General features: G+C 39.0%; 1 protein-coding gene across 12 annotated transcripts in view; it reads left to right on the top strand.

Moving 5' to 3' along the window:
* The window catches only part of TRIP12 (thyroid hormone receptor interactor 12), a gene marked incomplete at both ends in the record, with an annotated part of 95664 nt that overhangs the window by 50385 nt on the left and 23354 nt on the right, over window positions 1-21925 (top strand). For 6 of the 12 annotated variants that reach the window (XM_084238736.1, XM_084238744.1, XM_084238743.1 and 3 more), the window contains 17 exons: window positions 1438-1473; window positions 1560-1655; window positions 2523-2615; window positions 2804-2965; window positions 4523-4591; window positions 4681-4846; window positions 7048-7165; window positions 7284-7440; window positions 9186-9339; window positions 10688-10916; window positions 11212-11330; window positions 13612-13819; window positions 16060-16160; window positions 16436-16610; window positions 18184-18325; window positions 19100-19291; window positions 20507-20658. In XM_084238736.1, the coding sequence (XP_084094862.1) occupies window positions 1438-1473; window positions 1560-1655; window positions 2523-2615; window positions 2804-2965; window positions 4523-4591; window positions 4681-4846; window positions 7048-7165; window positions 7284-7440; window positions 9186-9339; window positions 10688-10916; window positions 11212-11330; window positions 13612-13819; window positions 16060-16160; window positions 16436-16610; window positions 18184-18325; window positions 19100-19291; window positions 20507-20658 (2369 nt within the window). Of the gene's footprint in view, window positions 1-1437; window positions 1474-1559; window positions 1656-2522; window positions 2616-2803; window positions 2966-4522; window positions 4592-4680; window positions 4847-7047; window positions 7166-7283; window positions 7444-9185; window positions 9340-10687; window positions 10917-11211; window positions 11331-13611; window positions 13820-16059; window positions 16161-16435; window positions 16611-18183; window positions 18326-19099; window positions 19292-20506; window positions 20659-21925 lie in introns of all 12 variants that reach the window. The other 6 variants (XM_084238735.1, XM_084238734.1, XM_084238741.1 and 3 more) reach the window with 3 other exon arrangements.

Raw genomic sequence — 21925 nt, 5'->3', positions numbered from 1 at the left:
CTAGGTTTAACTTACACAGTCTGCCGTTGAAATGCCATTTTTATTAGTTAAATAATGAACCTATTAGGTTGAGGCAGAAATGTTGACACATAATCCAGTTTACTTAATTTCTGGTTGTTGATTAGATTTAAGTGCTTGATAGGCCTGCACAAGTCAGCCCATGTCATTAATGACTGTTATTAGGAAGTTGTCCAGATTTATCTTCCACACCATTGAGTATTGTGATTTTACATCTACCACCATTGTACTTCCGTGATCATAAGTAGTCATTTTTGGAGAAAGGGACTCTTTTCTTACAGCAGTACTTCCCAGGATAGTCTACAGTATAGATTCATTCCACCATAAGAACTGGATGAATTGTTGGTTTTCCTGACAACCCCTTTGGATTTAGAGGTGTTTTAAGTGACTCCAGATGATCTGAAACAGAGAGCGCTGTTCAACCCAGAAATAGGGTGTATGTGTGCATGCGGGTTTTGGTTTTTACAGCAAAAATAATTACCAGGACCTCTGGAAATTTGATGTACTTCAGTTAACATAATTCAGAGCTGAGAAGACACTCATACTAAATGAGTACTATATTAGAATATCTGGTGTCAGTTATTACTGTTCTGCATTTAATTGCAAAGTCCTTTGCAGCTTAAATTCAGTACAATGAATTTTTGCGTTGAGCTGGAAGACAAGTGAATGATTGTCTGTTTGCCCAAGCAGCAGAGAGGTCTTCTTCGGTAGCATTGGCAGCATCCGGAGGATGGAGTATCAGTCCCTAGCAGTAGCGCATTCCCTCTTTTGAAAAACCCTGTTGAGATCAACTTAAGGTCTTTCCCACAACAAAACTGAACAAAAATTCAATATTTAGACTCACCCATGTGTTTTGAGTAATTGTATTGATTTGACTTTTATTAGTGCATAATTAGTTTCTATTGTGATCAATATTGTACGTAAATGCTACAGCTGAGTCTTTTACTACCGTGTTCAATGGTGTTTAGCTCAACTTTCCGAGAAGCTTATTCACAAGGGTTGAAGCTATAGTCTTAAATTTGTCCTGACAGTTGTTAATTTAACAAATGTCAGCACATTGCTGTTTATTTCTGTTTTACTTATTGACACTTGTTATGCTTTAAGTGAGTCACTTAGTAATGGGCTTCTTTTCTGAAGAGGGTTTAGAAGTATCTGAAGGATTAGTTGAAAGCACTCGGAAGGCTGCATTTTACCTGCACCATGAGGTGATTATATGGGAACGTTCCCAAGTCAGAGCTACAGTGTCATGCCATGCAATCATTTCTTATGCGTGTATACTAGGTTTTAACTTGATAAAGTTTTTGAATGATTATAGGTTAAGCTATTTTCCATTTCTCTTGAAGGAGAGGAAGAACTGTAGGGCTTTTTTTGAGAACATAACTTCTAATACTGTTTTGGTTTTTTTTTTTTTTCTGACAGATAACATTACTGCAGATGGAGCATAATTTCGATATTGTAAGTATATCCTGTATTTTTTGATAGCACGCCTAATTAAATTTGCAATTTTTTTAATTGACTAAAAATGTCCTCTTATTTTCTAGATGAATCATGCTTGTCGAGCCTTAACATACATGATGGAAGCACTTCCTCGCTCCTCTGCTGTTGTAGTAGATGCAATTCCTGTCTTTTTAGAAAAGGTAATTGTTGTTACCACCTTGTTCAAAAGTAGGCATAAAGGAATCAAGCTGAGAACCTTTGACTTCTGGAATTTTAAAGCAACCCTATCAAATTGTAAGGCTACATTAATAGACATTTTTTAGTATCCATTATCTAACAAAGTATGTTTTTTAGCCAAGATTCCCAAAGTAAATACCGTGTTTAGCAGACGAGTAGTAAGATGGATGCGAATAAAGCACTTTAAAAATCAACTCACTTTTATAAATTTTAATATCCATTACCACATTAATAGAAGATCTGTTGGAAAAGAACTGAAAACTCTTCAAATTATTTCTAGAAGACAACCCAGTGAGGTTGAGAGCACTCTCACTTTGCAACTGAGAAGGCTGAGATGCAGGGAGCCTTGCTCCAGTTCCTAAGTAGTCAGTGAAGAAGGAAAGTTTTTTCATGTACTCTGTTGTCGGGTTTTGGGCTTGTCTTAAAGGGCCATTTTCTTTAAAACGAACAGTAAGATTTGCACTTTTAGCTAACCTTGGAAGATGGTATAAAGTTTAAAACCTGATTTTTGAGGTTTGTTATATAAAAACTCATTTATTTTAATCTTTAATCTTGAAAGTTTAAAATTATGTAATTGGATTTAATTTATTCTGTATATAAAGCATAATATTCAGTATCTTAAAACCGCAAAGTGGTTGGAAAGAAATTATTGACCACGTACTGGCTTGAGGTCATAAATCCCTGGTTTCCTGTGGTAGGTTTCATGTCAGAGGTGGTATAGATTGATGGAAATTAGAGAAAATATCTTGTTTGTTCTTGTGGAAATGCCTCAAAGAGAACTTGGATGATAACCTTGAGTCACCTATTTTTTTTTTTTTTTACGTTCCCAGCTGCAAGTGATTCAGTGTATCGATGTGGCAGAGCAGGCCTTGACTGCCTTGGAGATGCTGTCTCGCAGGCACAGTAAAGCCATTCTGCAGGCGGTGAGTGGCACCGGGGCCTGAGCTCTGTCCCTTGCTGGACTTGAGGCCACATTTGTCCTGGCTGCTAGGCTGTAGTCTCGGCGGGGCACGCAGTGTTTCAGAGGGGTGTGCTGGACCTTTTAGAGGCTTTTTTTTTTTCTTTTAATTTCTAGTAAAGGGTATTTTTTTAACAGTTTTCTGTATTTTAGGGTGGTTTGGCAGACTGCTTGCTGTATCTAGAGTTCTTCAGCATAAATGCCCAAAGAAATGCACTAGCAATTGCAGCCAACTGCTGCCAGAGTATCACACCGGATGAATTTCATTTTGTGGCAGATTCCCTCCCACTGCTTACCCAAAGGCTGACCCATCAGGTAAACTATGAACCTATTTAATGTGTCGATTTTTTTTTTTTTTTTAAATAGCAATTTCAACTAGGATCTTAAATCTTCTGACTGGATGTATAAATTGGAAATGTTCTGATCTGTTTTTTCCTGCATTGTCCATCTATGCTATATTAGGGTCGTTCATAACATGTTGGTGGATTTACCCAAAGCAACTGTATTTCATAAGTTTGATGTTGTTAGCTGTTTTGGCTTTAAGGGATGACTTTGTTACTTCAGCAAACATTGTAATATGATTAGAATTTCCTTTGGAATGGCCACCTTTTCCTGAAAGGCACTGGGGTTGAGATCAGAGGAGATACAAAACTGTGTCCCAAATAGAAATGAAAAATGTAGGCTGAGGTTTGAGAAGAGCAGCAGCAATTACGTAGGAGATGGGATGTGTGGGCCTGTTGACAAGCCTGAGAAGCAGACCTGTGAAGCTGCGGTGGAGGACAGATTATGAGTTAAGCCTCAAAGTTGTAAAGATACTCAGTTTTCTTTTAATATAAATGTTTTATAGTTTTGTTGTTGCTAAAGAGATTTTTTTTTTCCTTAATCTGGTTTTTAAATCACCTTTGCAAATTATTTAAAATCTCCCTGGAAAATTGAGGAGCATGAAATATGTTAAATAAGGGGTTTACATCAGGTAGATAAAATAATGATTACTGAATCACTCTGGGGCATTTTGCTTCTAAGATAATTAAAACACAGGTAGTGCCATGCATTGTTTACTTTTCAAAATTGAGATAATTGAGATAACTCCTTATGGGAACTGGAAATACGTTCTCTAGTTAGTTGTGATTTCAGTACCTCATTTGGGAAATAAGAGCTGAGAATCAGAGAAGCTAGTTGGCCGTTACTGCTGCAGCACTCTCTCTAGACTGGAGTAGTGGCGGTGAAGCTGTAGGACTTTCACAATACCTGAATTACACTCGTTCTTACACAGACAAGTCTAGATTTCCATCTGAATCCCATTTGTCAACTAGGAAACAGCAAGATCTGTCAAAACTCTCATTAAGCCATTAAGTTGTTTTTTCTAATGGGGATTATTTCAGATATTTTCTCAGAGAAGCCATTAATCATTTTCCTAGATTATTTGCAGAGTGAATACAGCACACCTGTGCTGAGTTTTTCATGTAGTAAACCTCTGGTTTATACACGCTTAACTTTTCAGCGTAACTTTTTGTGTATGCATGATTAAAATATTCCTACTGGTAATTTTGATTTTTAGAATGGTAGAATGCTTATCACTTACTTAGAATTTTTGTTTAAGCATTGAAATTGTAGGAATGCAGAACTGTTCCTTTCTGTATATTTGCTCTTACTGTTTGGGCCGGTCTAGAGGGGAGAGAGACTGATTCGCTTTGCTTTGAAATCTAGCTGTCCTCACTGCTCCTTGCTCAGGTGTCGTTGCATTTTCAAAGTTCATATCTTATTGAGTCAATCTTGGGGTGTTTATGGGTCAGGGAAAGAAGATGAAGTAGTAATATATGACAGTGAAAATGTTTTACATTAATAAAACTAATTCTCCTTTATAAAAAATAGGACAAGAAATCGGTGGAAAGCACCTGCCTTTGTTTTGCCCGTCTGGTGGACAACTTCCAGCACGAGGAGGTAAGCGCTGAGTCTTGTCGGCACTTCCATGAAGTTGGTAAATTGCTGGATCACAATATAGCAGTTTCTTTTTTCTTGTGTTTGTGCAGAATTTACTCCAGCAGGTTGCCTCCAAAGATCTGCTTACAAATGTTCAACAACTCTTGGTAGTGACTCCACCAATTTTAAGTTCTGGGATGTTTATCATGGTAGTGCGCATGTTTTCTCTGATGTGTTCCAACTGTCCAACTTTAGCCGTTCAACTTATGAAGCAAAGTAAGTGCTGTTTTACTCCCCTACTTTCAGCAGGAAAAGTGTTTTTTTTGTTTGTTTGTTTGTTTTTTTTTTTTCAACTCCATGAAGAAGTCAACTTAAGTCAGATAAGAACAGTTGAGAAATGCCATTGTTATTGGGTAGTAAAGGAACGAAAATGTTGGAATGTGTAATAAATTTGTGTTGGGATTATATTGTTTCCTCCATATGATTTTTCAAATATTTAATATATTAGAATTTTATCCTTCATCGTCTTCTAGGGCTAAAGACCCCAAGTCATTGCTTACTATATAATATCAATTATGTAATGATGCTTCCTTCGGCGATTTCTGAGTTTTGTGTTACCAACAAGGACTTGACTTGCCACATTTAGGTAGTTCTTTCTGCCGGTGTTGTTGTTTTTGTTATCATCATCCAGTAGTTGTCTGATTGCAGGATGCTTTCCTTTCTCACAGATTTGGAACTTGATTATACCTGTGAGTGTCTCTGATCTTTGCTACTTGTTTTCTAAGCGCTTTGCCTACTGAGCAGGAAACGGCGTTTTATTGCAATGCTATTGCAATTGACCATTCCGTTCTTAAACCTTAGATTTCACACGTTAATGTCAGGAGAAGTGGGCTTTGTACAATGTCAGTGTGATTGTTGCTGGTGGAGCGTTGATCACTTTGATGTGGAACACCTGTGGTTGTGGGCCCTTCATGCCCACGTTGTCGTTCCTGAGGCTGTCACCTTGGGAGTCGGTTGGTACTCACTGACAGAGGATCCTTGGGATCCACTGCCTTGGAAAAAGTGGATAGTTATATTTTGGGGGAATCTCAGTTTTATATTTAGCTGTATTTCTTCTATGTTGGCACAGGATTTTATAGAAGAGGAGTGTTATTGAGGTAATTTATTGAAAAGATTCCTCTTAAGGCATTAAGCCATTCTCAAACTTGGTATTCCAGAGAACACTGTTTGCCTTGTGCCATGAACAAAGTACTCTCTGCCTAGATAAATATGGGGAAGATTTCACTCTTTCTGGGGTAGTCACAATGTACTACTTATTAAAATCCATAGGGGCCCTTTGACTTTAGCGCCGCCTGGCGTTCCCTGGTGTTGGAGTACAGATTATCTCACCCGCTGCCACTGCACATCTCTGAATGGCAGTTTGGGAAATTGTGGCCTAACTTTTGTTTAACATTTTTTCTTTTAGTGTGATCATTTTTTTTTTTTTACTTCTTTTGCATACTCCACGAAGTCTGACATATACATTCATCATGGGGTGATCACTAGATTTACATATAATTTTTATAGCAATAATGACACCCCCTTTTTTTTTTGCTATTCTCTGAGCGCTTAAAAAAAAAACTTTACCCTGTACCATTGCCATATATTCACATTTCTTAGAAATGTTGGTAAATTCTTCTTCAGGAAATTTTTAAAAATTTTAAACCCGTCTTACAAAATTTCTGAGGCAAAGATTTAACTATCCACATCTCACCCAAGTCAGTGGTGATTACGCTCCTTGATAACAGAACTTACTGTTGGCAAAACAGTTCAACTACATATTTGTATTTTGCATATGTATAGTATTTACAGAAATACATCGCCACCAACAAAGACCAGCCCTGACTAAGCTTGTAGATAGTCCAGTGACTAAATCTATAGAGGCTGGTAGCTTCCTGCACTCAAAGTGTCCTACATCAGACCAGTTTTCTTTCAAGTTCCTCTATATACTGATGTCTTCTGGGAATGTGAACTGATATTTAATGATTTTCATATACCAAGTCAGCATTGTTTAACTTCATACAGGGTAATAGCTTTCCTGACCACAGTGTGGTAGGATCCAGATACTTTAAATTGCTGTTTTGGCCACTCATTTTCAATATATTTGAATTGAGAATTAAAGTGTGTTGAACACACTTTTGTACAAGGCACTGTGCAACTCAAGGAAAGTAGCAGGACTTCTCTGTTGAGAAGGCAGGATTTGTGGTTAGACCATAGCTAGAACACTGGGGCCTCAGGCCAGTGTCCTTAGAGACACATGGTTAAAATCTTCATCAGTTTCATTTTAGGTTTTTGTTACAATTCATTTTTATTTTGAAATTTCTGTAATATATTACTATATAAACAATTCTTATCGCCTGCCTAGGGAATGGTTGCCTTTAAATTAGGTGATACAGTGTGTTTCATAGGCGTTTTGCTCTTTGTTGTTGGCTTTACAGATATCGCAGAAACACTTCATTTCCTCCTGTGTGGCGCCTCGAATGGAAGTTGCCAGGAACAGATTGATCTGGTTCCACGGAGTCCTCAGGAACTGTATGAACTGACATCTCTGATTTGGTAAAGCTTGGGCTCATGATAACTGTGCTTTATATGAGGCTATTTTACTTTAGAGACATAACATTTGCTAGTAGTCACAAAAGATACTTAATGAAATAATTGCACTTTTTGTTTTCAGTGAACTTATGCCATGTTTACCAAAAGAGGGCATTTTTGCAGTTGATACCATGCTGAAGAAAGGAAATGCGCAGAACACAGATGGCGCGATATGGCAGTGGCGTGACGACCGGGGCCTTTGGCATCCCTATAACCGGATTGACAGCCGGATCATTGAGGTAGTAGTTTCATTGTAGCGTCTAAATAGGTCCCATTTGGTTGTGAGCGGGTGTAAGGCTGAAATGGGGAGGTGGATATGTGGACTGAAATGTGCTCACTTTTGAATTAACTCAAGATTCTCTCATTTTGTCTCCTGAGAACAAGGTCCTCATTTCTGTTCAGGTCAGAAAACATGATGTTCTAGTCCTGCTTCTGCTGCTAACTACCCGATAGACTTGGAGCAAGTAATTTGAGTTCTTTGTTCCATAGTTTCCTCACTTCTGAAAGGAAACACTGGCGGGCCAGGCTGCGTGTTTCTACACGGCCCTTTCTGTTCCCTGTGCCAGAGCAGCTCTTAAAACCAGAGCTGTGCACACAAATAGCTGCCACTCAGTACTTCCAGGAGCAAAAAGATGGAGACAAATCTGTAGCTGTGGGTGAATAATTAAGAAAATTGTGATGACTGCATAGACTCAGAGTCCAGACATGAACAGGCTACATTTAGGATACATCTGCAGTGACATAAAATGGAATATAACAAATGAAAACAGAATATACAAAATTAGAGAAAAGATAATACCAAAGAAAGAACTATACCCACATACTTATATGATGCTTTTCTGTGAAGGCTTTGGATGGTTTTTACTCTTATTTCTGTAATTCCATATTAAATTTATTCTGAAATATTTTTAAAACTCTCAGGTCAGAGAGTTGGTCACTATATTGGATGAAATGGCATACATCATCTTCTAGTATTTTCATATAAGATGTCTGTGAGTCTTAATATATTTTCTAATTTTAACCTGTGATGTTTGAATTTTTAAGAGAATCACACTTAACCTAGACATTCTTTTTAAAGATGTCTTCCATTGATCTCTAAAAAGGAATTTTTGAAAAATTTTAAACCACTGACTCACAAAATCAAACCTATAAAAATCTCTGAATTCAGAGCCAGCTTTTATGAGGAAGTCAGGTGTGGCTGGTTTTTGTGCATTGTCAGCCTTAGTCTGTAAGCAGGTCATGGTCTCTAACTCTAAGCATTCTTCTTTTTAGCATTTTCCTGATAATTGCATTTTCACTATTAGCTTAATTCTCTTTGTACTTCCTAAGGGTCCGATCTTCCATTCAATCTGGGAGTTCCGTAGATTGGACTTGTATAAATGAATATTTTGTCACTTTTTTTAGGCTAAAATCAAGCAGGGTGTTAATCAGACTGTCTCACCGTAGACCTGTGCTGTGTGGTGCGTGCAGCTCAGCCCTAGGGGTTGCGCTCTCGGTTCCAGTGTGTGCTTTCAGTCTTAGTGCATCACCTAAATGTGCAGTGTGTTTTATTTACCTAAGGACAGTTCTACAGAGTTGTGTTTAAAGGAGGATTTTGATGCACTGCTAAAAATCCATGATGTAACCTAAGAATCACATGCTAAGATTTGTGGATAACAATTTTTTTCTATCAGCTGTTGTCTTAAAAGCCTTAAGACACAATGGTTCTACGTGACTGGATCTTTCATCAGGATTTTACCTGTATTTATGTCTCAGGGGACCCGCTAGGGCCTGTATCGTACATCTGTTTCAACTAAAAATGAGTCGTTGAATGAATGAGTTTTGTCATAGCCATACTGATAAATTTTTAATATTCTGTTACTTTACCTCCTAAAACCTGATGAAATAAATATCTAAGTTAGCATTTATGGAGGGTCCCCACTGTGGCTTAAGGTAATAAATTTCTCCATGTTTATATTCAAGGTTTCTCTCTCTTTGCTCTCAGGCAGCCCATCAGGTCGGTGAGGATGAGATAAGCTTGTCCACTCTGGGACGAGTTTATACTATTGATTTTAATTCTATGCAGCAAATCAATGAGGACACGGGAACAGCACGTGCCATTCAGAGAAAACCTAACCCCTTAGCCAATGCTAACACTAGTAAGTGCCTTTACTGTACTGTCACCTGATAATAATGTAATAATTGTGTCACAGGGTGTCCTTATTAAGTTGAAGACAACTGCACATTAGTGATTGGTTTCTTGTGTTTATCACGTGCTTGAATTGATGCATGAGCCAGTGTTACTCAACCAGCACCTTCGCCATGGTTTTTCTCAAGTGATCTGCCATGTCCCGGACTCTAGTCAGAACTTCCCAAGTGGTTTCTTTGTCTGATCTTTTTGTGCCTATTCTACTTTTTTTTTTAAAAAAGATTTATTTATTTATGCATACAAGAGCTGGGGTACAGGCCAAAAGTGGGGGGTGGGGTGGGAGGATTCACCAGACAGAGTGGGGAGCAGAACAGGCCGATCTACTGAAATAATACTGCTGAGGGGAGCAGCGGGCGAGTCAGGAGAGGTCTGCTGTGCCATGTGGGTTGCTCCCTGGCCGGGGGATCGAACTCGTGCTGCAGAGGCTGCAGACAGCTTCACTAGGTTGTGTCTTAACCTCTTGCGCCACCAGGGAGGCCTTGTGCCTATTCTACTTTCAGGCCCATCCACATTTGCCAGATTGGTTCTTCACAACCTTTTATTTTATACATTCTCACCAAAATCGTCTTCTTAACTAATGGAAACTAAACAGATGGTGATTTGTTTTCAGGTTTTTGACATGTGTCTCCGGGGGGCTTAGTCTGTGGTGCTACAGGTCTAGTTCTAGAGCAGGGATCAGTAGCTCTTTCTGAAATAATTATTTGATTTTGAAACTGCTCAACACTGCTGTTGTAGCCCCAAAACAGCCATATTCAATATGTGAACAAGTATGTGTGATTGTGTTCTAGTAACAGTCTATGGATAAGACTGGGTGATGGACTGGATTGGGCCTTCAAATAATGTTTTGCCAGCTTCTGCTCTAGAGCTTATGGTTTATCAGTTACCTTTCCCTTATTCCCACCAAGTAAAGTGACAGTCACCTTGTTATCCCATAGCTTCTAATTGAACATTCCCTATCCACTGCTTGAACTGTTTTTCTTCCCAGTAGCTTAGCTGGTTGGTGCTGAAATGTTCCTAGAAAGTCACGGAACATGAATTAGCGAAAGAAGAGGTAACAAGGTATTCTTCAGCTGGTCAGGATAGTCAGTGGTTTTCAAGCTGGCAAAATTTGGTCGTAATGCCACCTTTAGTTTCATTGGAGGCCCTGGTTGACCTCATTAGAGAATTTGTTTTATAGCCCACCATTTTTTGTAGCATTTTAGATAATTACATTAACTCAAATGCTTTATGCAGTTTATTGCATCTGTAAAGTCTGTTCCTCGGGATTGTACTTTTTTTTTTTTTTTTTTTTTAACCAGGTGGATATTCAGAGTTAAAGAAGGATGATGCTCGAGCACAGCTTATGAAAGAGGATCCGGAACTGGCTAAGTCTTTTATTAAGACATTGTTTGGTGTTCTTTATGAAGTGTATAGTTCCTCAGCAGGACCTGCGGTCAGACATAAGTGCCTTAGAGCAATTCTTAGGATAATTTATTTTGCGGATGCCGAACTTCTGAAGGATGTCCTGAAAAATCATGCTGTTTCAAGGTGTGTTCGTGAAAACATTTTAGGAAATTCTAGTCACTGCTAGTAATTTCAGAAATCTTTAAAGAAACGTAGAAAAATATGCATAGAACAGTTTCTTTGGAATACTTTTAACCCTTTTGGTCTTTGCTCACCCAACTTTAATAAAGAATAAATGTAAAAGTTGAATATTTAAGAAAAACTTGTGCTTAAACAGACTGCTTTCGCAATTAAAATGTTTTGCTTTCAAATTGTGGCCAAAAATAACTATCATATTCAGGCAAGTGTTTTAATATACAAAATGCTTTCTCTTTTTCAGTCACATTGCTTCCATGCTGTCAAGCCAAGACCTGAAGATAGTGGTTGGAGCACTTCAGATGGCAGAAATCTTAATGCAGAAATTACCTGATATTTTTAGTGTTTACTTCAGGAGAGAAGGTAATTTCATTCATAATTGTCAGTTTTTTAGTGTAGCGAGTTTTTCAATAGAAGTACAGTGTTAATCTCTCTAGACCACAAATTAAACTGTTTCTTTTATATAAGGCATTTGGACGCTTCTGGTCTTCTGTCGCAGTGTGTTAATGCAGGTTGTCTGAGGTGCACACTCTTACTGAATACTTTGTAAGTCTCAATGATTTTTGAGTGCTTATGTACAGAATCAGCCTGTGACTTTTTGTTTTTAGCATTGATAAATACAACTTCCATAAAGGTTCTTTTCAAAAGTCAGAGGTCACGTAATTTCCCAGTGAACTGTTGTGAAGTCAGAGGGGTTATTTTATCCTTGCTTGTGTAGGTGATGGAATATTTTGAGGCTTGGAATTCTTCAGTTGGTTCTGTTTTCTAATTTGAGGAATTTGAATGTCGAAATCAACCTAGGCTACCTGTGCTTTTCCATTCTGTTCTTGAATACCTCAAAAATGAAACTGCCTGGAAGGGAAAAAAAAACCCGAAACTGCCTTTCAGGTGTTTTATCCTTTTTTTTAACCTGCCAGGGAAACCTAATTGATCAGGAATTTCTTTCTTATCAATAGAAATCTCTTTGTGGCTCTTTTGGTCTTTTAGATACTTTGGTTTTGTGAGGAATCAGGAAATGCTGGTATTTTCCCCTAAGAGTCTTAGCTTTAGCTTCCATCTGATCACCAATCCTGGCTCTGTTTTATGATCTATTTTTCATTCTTTTGATCATATTTCCTTATGCTGGCTCCATATCTCTTTCTCCATAATGTGGGCAACATGCTAGCGTAATAGTGTTAAAGCAAATAGAAAGAGGTTTCCACCATTTAAATTTAATTCTGCTCAAGAAACATTAAGTTTTTAAAACATCCAGCACTGCATAGTAATATGAAATAGGCCCAAATCTCTCCATTTCCCAAAGAACCTATTGTTACCAAATTAGTCATATGTATTAATAGATGTTTTCTGTATTTATGTAAATATTTATCTGTTATTATTTTTAGCCTGAGATTACTTTATATTGTATATTCTGTTTTATTTTTGATACTCTTTTTTTTGTTATTGTCTGCTTTTGGTTGGTTGTCTGCCTTTCTGATTTAAGAGAACTTAAGAATCTTTTTCTCAAAGTGGTTACTTTTTTCACTTTGATAGGATCAGTTGGCCATCGGATTGAATTTCCCGCCGCCCCCCCCCCCCCACCATACTTATGTAGCCCATTCAGTGGAAGTCTATATGGAAGGGTCCTTCATTGTTCTGCTGTTCTGCCTTTGACCAGGTTGCAGCTTCTCAAGACCTCGCCTTAACTTTTAGACTCTGTAGTATCTGTTACTGTGTGCTCTGCCTGCAGTGTACTTTGTCTCATAAGCAAATCATTCTCACTGGTAATTTCTTATAAAATGTGTCTTCACACTTGTCAGTAAGTGCCCTGAGCACACAGCCTGATATGTGATTGCTTGTTGCAAATATTTGGACCTTTTTTTGAAAGGATTTTACCGTTTTCATTTTTAAAGTATCCAATGGAAAGTTCTAAACTTTTCCCACAAAAATGTGAGAACATACAATCCTACATCTGGACACACCAGTCTGCATATTTACAGAGACTGACATTCAGACACTCAACATTCAGACTTGTGCCTTTATGTACAATCTGGTAGTTCTGCGGAAGCCCCCTCCTGTATATGTACTCCCCATTACTCTCCTGGCCCAGATCAGAACCCTTGCCCGCTCAGTGACTGTTGAGCTCTCCTTGCACACCTCCAGGATGGGGGAAGTCAGCACCTCAGGTCCTTTTCTTCTTTCAGAGGCAGCACACTCTGGCCTCATTGTAGCTTTTGGATGACCGTAGGTCCCTCTCTCCCTTTCTTGCTGTGAAGCCACAGGTGCACTCTTCTCTGTAATTGAAGATTGCTTTTATAATAGGTATCTTGAATTTCTAGTAGGACTTAACTTAGGACCCTATTATATGGTATATGATCTTGTTTTGAATATTAAAAGTCATCCAGTACAAATATCTCCTTAAATTTCAACTTGCCTGTTCCTTCTCTGAATGGAGTCAAGTTTTCCTTGACTCCATTTCTGAAAGGAGTCCATTTTCTTGACTCCTTTTCTGAATGGAGTCAAGTCACTAATTTTTCTTTTCCAAGCTTCTTTTCCCTAAAAGCAGGGGCTTTTAGGCCATTACTTCTAGCTCAGTGGTTGGGGGTTATGTAATAGCAGGGAGTAGGTCCTGATTAAATCAGACTCTTTTGTCTCTGTTATAATAAAGGTGTAATGCATCAAGTAAAACACTTAGCGGAATCAGAGTCTTTGTTGACAAGTCCACCAAAGGCGTGTACGAATGGTTCAGGATCCTTGGGGTCCACGACATCTGTCAGCAGTGGGACTGCCACAGCTGCCACCAATGCCACGGCTGACTTGGGATCCCCCAGCTGGCAGCACAGTAGAGATGACTCTCTAGACCTGAGCCCTCAAGGGTAAGTCAGAGCCCCTCAACTGTGCCATGTTCTGGAGCCTCCCCCAGGGAATAAACTAGTAAAATATCAGAGAGTGTACCTTTTAGTATCTTTCTGTTTGTGTTTTGTTGGGTGTTTAATGGGAATGGCTGGGAAACTGGACAGTTATTGGAAAGCCACGGTTATGTGTCCTGGTAGGAGCCGCAGTACTGTGCGTGGTGTTTTCCTGACGCACAAGGTAACTGGGATTCATGACTGGGGCAGTGTCACACACACAGTTCCCAGATGGAGGAGCTGACCCGTGTTTCTGACCCCTGCTCCTAGGACTGTGTGCTATTATATTGCTGCATATGTACTGGCTTCAAGGTATCTAGATATGAACAATGGTGAAAAATACTAAAAATTAGACTTTAGAATATAAGGGGGAAAAACCTGATTTCCCATTTATTTTTAATTAGCAGATGGGAATTTTGCTCTTCATAAAGGAAAATGGGAATTTTTAATTAAAGAAATTCTTTTCTCGTTTTCCACATATTTTTAGTTCCTTTGTAATCTGGACTAGTAGGAATGCCACCAAACCCTTGTGTTGGTTTTCATTTTGTTGTGTTGAAACATGATTGTTTTGAACGTGTTTTTGTTCCTTTGATGCTAGAAACTTCATCTTGCCATATGAATGGTGCTTGAAGAACCAAACTCCATTCTGAAATTCAGAATGCACTTTTTACTCTTAAGCTGGAAAGTAAGCCTTAGTTAAAACACAGTAATAATAAGTGGGACCCCAATATTTAATCTTGTGAACTGCAGGATAGCATTGTCCAGCTGGAGGGCTCTGCTCCCTCTGCGACCACTTGATAGCAGTTGTCCTCTCTTGCTTAACTATGAATTTTGGCAAACCTGGGGCAGTCGTGCAGACTGGAACTTCTGGCACACTGGTGGATGTTTGAGGGGGCTGCCAAATCTAAGTGGTACCCATGTCATAGGCCCCAGACAAGGAGATTGGACCTCGAGAAAACCAGGGATCCTCTACCTTCTCTATTTTCAAGTTGGATTTGTTTGCCATTTTCCCTTCCAGCCTTGCCTTCTCTCTACTTCTCCCCTTAACGGCTGCAGCAGCCTCAATTTCTTGCTGGATTTTACTTCCAGTGCAGACTTGGTGCCTGAGATGCCCTGTGCCCACTGAAAATGTGGTGCAGCACAAACAGATGCGGCATTTGAGTCACTTTAAGGAATTAAAGTTGATTATGGATCCTAAAGTTGATTATTCTAAAGAAAGGAAAGAACCATTTTCTCAAAATATTTTCAGAGTTTTACGTAGTTCTAGTCCTTCCTAACATGGTTTCTAATGAAAAAAAAATCCTTACATATTTTTAAAGGGAGGAATTGTTCAAACATTCAAGTATATTGTCTGGAACCTCACTTGTCCTGACTGTCAGGCGTATTTGAAAACATTGTTTGCATTTGACACATCAGATGTTAGAAGCCCTTATATTTTTTTTTTTTTTTTCAAATTTGTGTTACACAAAGTGAACTGGAATGTTTTTTCATCTTAATCTATTTTGTGTAGTTTTGTTATTTTAAGAATCTGTTGATAATTCAAACTACTTCTATTATTAAGTATAGTGAAAATAACAAAGGCTATGCTTATTATATTTTATATATTCTAGTTCAAAATAGGCTATTCACACTATCACTTCCTTGATTTGTTTATAGATACGGGCTTTTAAAAAATATCACTAAAGTATTTATAAATGTGCATTATTGCCATTGCACATGACGAAATTAGTTTGGGCAATATAAAGCAGACTGGAAAGTAGTTTTGATAATATTATGCTATGCTAAGTTTTTTTACTTGTCATTTCAGTTATGAAAGAAATGATTTAACATAGTTCTAATTTGTGATTACATGGTTCTTTTTAATATTGGTGCTTTGCAATGTATATCTGTTTTATGTGCTTTTCTGTATGTGCTACATTTTATAGTAGAGTTTAGCACAAATTAATGAGAGAACTCTTTTATTTTTAGTACTTCAAGGTAGCCCAAAAATTAGCTGTTTTCTGATCTGATCATTTCCTATGACTGTACACCTCTAGACCATGACTGGCACATAGTTGGGATTAATAGATTATCTCTAAATGAAAAATACCCTGGGTCAGCAATATTTTATCACTCATTGTTTCTGCCATCTTTGCTTGATTTTCAATGAGTGAAGATAATAAATTTTGGTAATTGCTAAACTTATCCCATATTTTCCCATGTGATAGTCGATTAAGTGATGTTCTAAAGAGAAAACGACTGCCAAAACGAGGGCCAAGAAGGCCAAAGTATTCACCTCCAAGAGATGATGACAAAGTAGACAATCAAGGTAATTCCTTTAATGAAACTATGGGGTGGTTAAGGGAAAGTCAGCAGCAGTGACAGATAAGCTCTTCGTTAAATCTCCTAACGGCTTTGAAGCAACAGTGACAGGCTCTTCGTTAAATCTCCTAACGGCTTTGAAGTATGTCTGAGTTTCCTGAAAACCTTGTGTTCGTAGTTCTTCAGCTAATTAAACCTACTAAGGATGTGAATCTTTAGAATTTAGTTGGTTTTCATCATTTACACAAAAAAGATTTAACTGCCACTCTCTTCTTTTTGTAGCTAAAAGCCCCACCACTACTCAGTCACCTAAATCTTCTTTCCTGGCAAGCTTGAATCCAAAAACATGGGGAAGGCTAAGTGCACAGTCCAACAGCAACAACATCGAACCAGCACGAACTGCGGGAGTGAGCGGACTTGCCAGGGCTGCCTCAAAGGACACCATATCCAATAACAGGTGACGCGAGGGATTCTGTGTTGCTTCTGTTCTCAGATTAGAAAAGAAAAACATTTCAGCCCGCACGCTGATCAGGTGGCTGTGAAACCATGGACATAGGGCTTGGGTTTAGGCTCAGAAGTGGTAACACCCAAGCATGGGGTAGGTTCTCAGTTCTTTTTTTTTTTTTTTTTTTTTTAAAGATTTATTTTCTTTACTCATTTATTTATACAAGCACTGGGTACAGTCAGAAGCGCGGGAGGGTGAGAGAATTCACCAGCGCCAGAGCGGGGAGCAGAGCAGGCAGAAGGACCGAAGTACACTGCTGAGGGGAGCAGCGGGCGGCAGGAGAGGTCTGCGCGCCATGTGGGACCCTCGTCCGGTGGCCGGGGAGTAGCCGGGGATCGAACTGGCACTGCACAGGCTGCATGCAGGCAGCTTCACAACCTAGCGCTCAACCGCTGCGCCACCAGGGAGGCCAGTTCTCAGTTCTTGAGCCCTGTATCTGACTGACTGTTCTAAGGTCAGTCTTGCGTTTTAAAACTCCTTTCACACACTACCTGGAATTTGAGTATCCTTATAACCCCACCAATTAATGTTCCCCTTGGAGCTGTTCCTCATTTTTGTTGTAGGCAGGGAATGTGGGCATGTTTTCAGTCTCCACACATTTTTATGATACACTTTTTTAAGGCTTTAGAGAAGAGCCTCTTCTCAGAACTTAGAAATATTTCATCATCGCTTTTAAGAAATACTCCTTTAGGGCCTCCCTGGTGGCACAAGGGGTTGAGCACCGCACTGTGAAGCGGTCCGCAGCCTCTGCAGCATAGGTTCCATCCCCAGCTGACCGAGGAGCAACCCACGTGGCGCAGCAGACCTTTCCTGACTCACCCACTGCTCCCCTCAGCAGTGTACTTCGATCAGTCTGCCTGTTTTGTTCTCCACTCTGTCTCTGGTGGATCCTCTTACCTCCTGCATCTCTGGCCTGTGCCCCAGCTCTTGTATGCATAAGTGGATAAATCTTTTTTTTTTTTAAAGAAAAATATTCCTTTAAAATCCTTGAAATTTGTTTTGGATTTTGGCTCTGCATATAGCACCTCAACGAGGATTACTTCTTTGCAAATAAATTTTTAAAAAATCATACGCCATTGAGAGAACAAACAGGCTCTTTATGTTTGATTGAGTGTGCTGTCTCTGTATTTCAGTTAATAAAAGTAAGTAAGCAGAGGTATTTCTGTAGCCATCAGAATTGGTCATTCGAACAGCCAGGTCTTAGCCTGTAGTGTATGGTCTCTAGTGCTTTCCTTCAGCTTTAGCACCAGTAAAATTCCATACATGTCTGTACCTGAAAAAAAGAAACAACAGTGTAAAATCGCTTTCAGGTGAGCTTGGGAAACAGCTACACTGTTTGCGTGTGCCTCTCTCTAGATCCATCTTACTCCGTTTTGGAATGCAGTTAATTTGATAAACATGGACTCCAAGTACTGCTCTACCAAAGGGGCTTTTAAATGTTGCAGCTATTTGCCTTTGTTCAGAAGTTGTAATTGAAATCCTCTCTGTATGCCCAGATTTAATATCTCCCTTTCCCTTTTTGCAGAGAAAAAATTAAAGGTTGGATTAAGGAGCAGGCGCATAAGTTTGTAGAGCGTTACTTCAGTTCTGAGAACATGGACGGAAGCAATCCTGCGCTGAATGTTCTTCAGAGACTTTGTGCTGCAACTGAACAACTCGACCTCCAGGTGCGCCGCTGGGCCCTCCTGGGTGACCCAGCTGTCACAGAGCTGCCGCTTCACCAGACACGTGTCTTTAGCACTGGCCTTTAACTTATCCCTTGCCTTCACCTCACATCATTTCAGCCTGAAGTGCACCTAGAATCTCATGTTTCGCTTTGTAGCACCCATGTCTTGAAAAATGAGGAAACTTGAGAAATGTCCTTCAGCCTTTCTCCTCTTTCATGAGTTCTCTGGCATCAGAGTCCATAGGGCCCTGACCCTCTCCTGGGCCTATTAATAGTCAGAAGAGGTTAGAGGCTTAATAAGTCATATTTTATCTGACTCAGTCTTTTCAGAAATGCCCAGGTGCTTTGAGCAATGTGAGTAGTACGTGTTTTCTAAGGAATTGTCCTTTTCATTCAGATTGTAAGTTTAGTAATGTAAAGCCACATCTGTACTGTTGTTTTAGCTTCTTTCTGGTATTCTCATCCAGTGTCTTCTTTAAAACTGTGTTGGTTAAATGTGGCGATGTCCTCTGGTAGTGTGGGCGCGGGTTTTCTGTTTGGAAATATCTAACTTTGTGTGTGTGCGCGCGTGCGTGTGTGTGTGTGTGTGCGTGTGTGTGCGCGCGCATGTGTAACAGCATATATTCCAAGATTCTACCAAGACTGTACTGCTGCTCCTGCCCTTTTTATTTTATTTTGTTTTGTTTTGTTTTAATTAGGTGTTGAAAATATATTTAATTCCTTACAGGGAAGTGTGATTGTTTAAAGCAATAAAATTATTTTCCTACTCTTCCAGGTGGATGGTGGAGCTGAGTGCCTTGTAGAAATCCGTAGCATAGTCTCAGAGTCCGATGTTTCATCATTTGAAATCCAGCATAGTGGATTTGTGAAGCAGCTGTTACTTTATTTGACATCTAAAAGCGAAAAGGATGCTGTGAGCAGAGAGATCAGATTAAAGCGGTTCCTCCATGTGTTTTTTTCTTCTCCAGTAAGTTATCGAATGATGCTTGTGTATTTTAAGAGTCATTGTTCCCGATGTGTATCCTAGTAGTAAATGCCAGTAGGTGTTGGTCACGATACTGAAGTAAACTTTGTAGCTTGCTTACCTACAGTTGTATTCTTTAGTCTTTTATATACCAGGTAAACAGTAAAACAGTGAAATGGTGATTTAATAAAGTCCATGCCACAGTTTCTATGGCTGATGTGTCTTGGATCTTTTTTGTTTTCTGCAAGATGAATCCTTAATAGTAGTCTCTTATCTGTGAATGTATTTAGTCTCAGTATGGTTTTTAAACTTACCGTAGTTGGCCTATTTTTTTAGGGATACAGTAGATGTTGATATACATGCCTTCCAATTTGTTTATTCAGTTCCAAGCAAAAGTACTTAGTTACCATTTATGCTTTGGATTACAAGGCCAGACCAGTGCGTCTCCCCTTCCTTGCCCTTCAGGGGCTGAGAGTAAGAGAGTTGCTAACTACTCTTGGACACTGTTAACTTCTTTTCGACTTGTTTACAACTGCTTGAGAGAAGGCATCCCTGGGGAATTTTTCTTTCTGGAACATTTGTGTAAGCGGGCTAAGGAAAACTCTCCTGTGTGTTAGTGAAGAGTCGGGATTTTACAGTGTTTGTACGCATCTGAGCATTGCTTATTATTTTAACTTGTGGGGCTTTCTGTAGCAAAGTTGATTTTCTTTAGACAGTCATCATGATATATAGCAGTATTGATTATATTTTACATGTGCTTAAGATTATATACAGGTTTGTGATAGGTGAACTGAAACTGGGTGGTTTTCAAGAGTTCCACATGTAATAGTGTGCTGTATATTTATCTAATACCTCCTCTAGGTTCTCAGTAGTATTCTCTCTCTGCACATTTGAAAAATGGAACAACATGAATACTCCTACTAAATGAAGATAGATAAGACCATAGGGCCTCGTGCCTACCTAAGTCAGATTTTGCCACCAACTAAGTTGTGTTTACTGAACTTTTAGAGTTCAGAATTGTGAGTAAGGCATTCTGGGCCTGTACAACAAGAGCACCTTTATTGACACTATTTATTACAAACATTGTTCCAACCAAATTCATCAGAAACATAAAAGATGAATGATTATCTTTGGTAAAACTGGGTATTAAGTATTCCTGTTGAGAGTGTTCATTTTCAGGAGGCCTCGCTTAACCTGTTGGTTTATTTATAACCTTAGCTACCTGGAGAAGAGCCCATCGGGAGAGTAGAGCCAGTGGGTAATGCACCTTTGTTGGCATTAGTTCACAAGATGAACAACTGCCTCAGCCAGATGGAACAGTTTCCAGTCAAAGTGCATGACTTCCCCAGTGGAAATGGGACAGGCGGCAGGTAAGGATCATCGCCTGGGTGCCTGCCTTTATTGAGGTAAAATGGCAGGAGGGCTGGTAACATTTTGGTCTGCCTGAAGAACACTTTGCTGTAATAACTGAAGAAACTCAATACTCTAAAGAGTAAACTAAATACTTCTCATCTTTAAAATCACACCATGTGCCTTAGACATGATGTTTTATATGTTGAACATATAAAACTTTTGTCTGAGCATTTTCTGGACATGGATAATAAAATATTCGTGTTCTATGCATAACGTGATTTTATATGCCATGGAGGTGGTTATAATACTTCGTATTTTGATGGCTTTAACAAGTAAGTATTTATTTTGAAGTTTTACTGTTTTAACAAAGTTTCTACTTTTCCCCCAACAATATAGTAAGTAGTTTTTATAGAAATCATGAGGTGCTGTAGAAAGGATTCACTGTACACATTAATTGTGATTTGTGGAATATTGTGACGAGAGCAGGGGTCAAAACTGTAAGAAATTAGTTTGGTTTGAAAGTGCACTCTGATGTTTTAAAAGCATTAAATTTTGATTGAATTAGCAGTGTGTGTGCACTATTGGGTAGAAAAAGTGGTGATCAGTATGGATGAGGGTTTTTCCTTAACATTTGATGGAGAGAGTGCTTTTTTAGTTTGATCATGAACTCCTGGAAGATTTTATGAAATAAAGGGATGCTTGCAACCATGCTTGAGAAAACCACAAAGCTTCTCAATTTTGTCTAAATTTGTATAAAATATGTAAGTTTACATATGTTTCTGTCAACATAAGGGAATAATCTTTCTCCATACCTATAATTTGCATGGTTTAATGTACCTTATAACCATATTTCAAAAGTGTCTGGCCAGCACTTTTCAGAAATAAACAGTTACGGTTTTGGGGTGTTTTGTTTTGTTTTCTTACTTCATGTTAATTTTTGGGACAGTATTTGATAGCTCCCTTCTGATGTAGTCACTGTGGTTCTCCTGCCACCATAGCACCCTTGAGCCATCTTCTCAGTCCCTTGTGCTCCTTCTTCCCCTGTCTTGGCACTGTCATTCCCCCTCCCCCATTCCTCACATCTGTGGTCAGCTTGCAAGTTTTGTCTTTTTTCCTGACCCTTTGTTTGGTTTCTCTATTCTGCATATAAGTGAAACCATTTGATAAGTACCTGTTTCCTTCTGACTTATTTCACTAAGCACAATCCACCCCCCAGCTCCATCCATGTTGCTGCAAATGGCCTGAGTCTCTTTTTGACTGCTGAATAGTATTCCACTGTGTGTA

Source organism: Talpa europaea (assembly GCF_964194135.1).
Source record: "Talpa europaea genome assembly, chromosome: 1".
NCBI lineage: Eukaryota > Metazoa > Chordata > Mammalia > Eulipotyphla > Talpidae > Talpa > Talpa europaea.
Note: the sequence above shows the minus strand (reverse complement) of the source record. Positions and strands in the feature narration are given on the sequence as shown.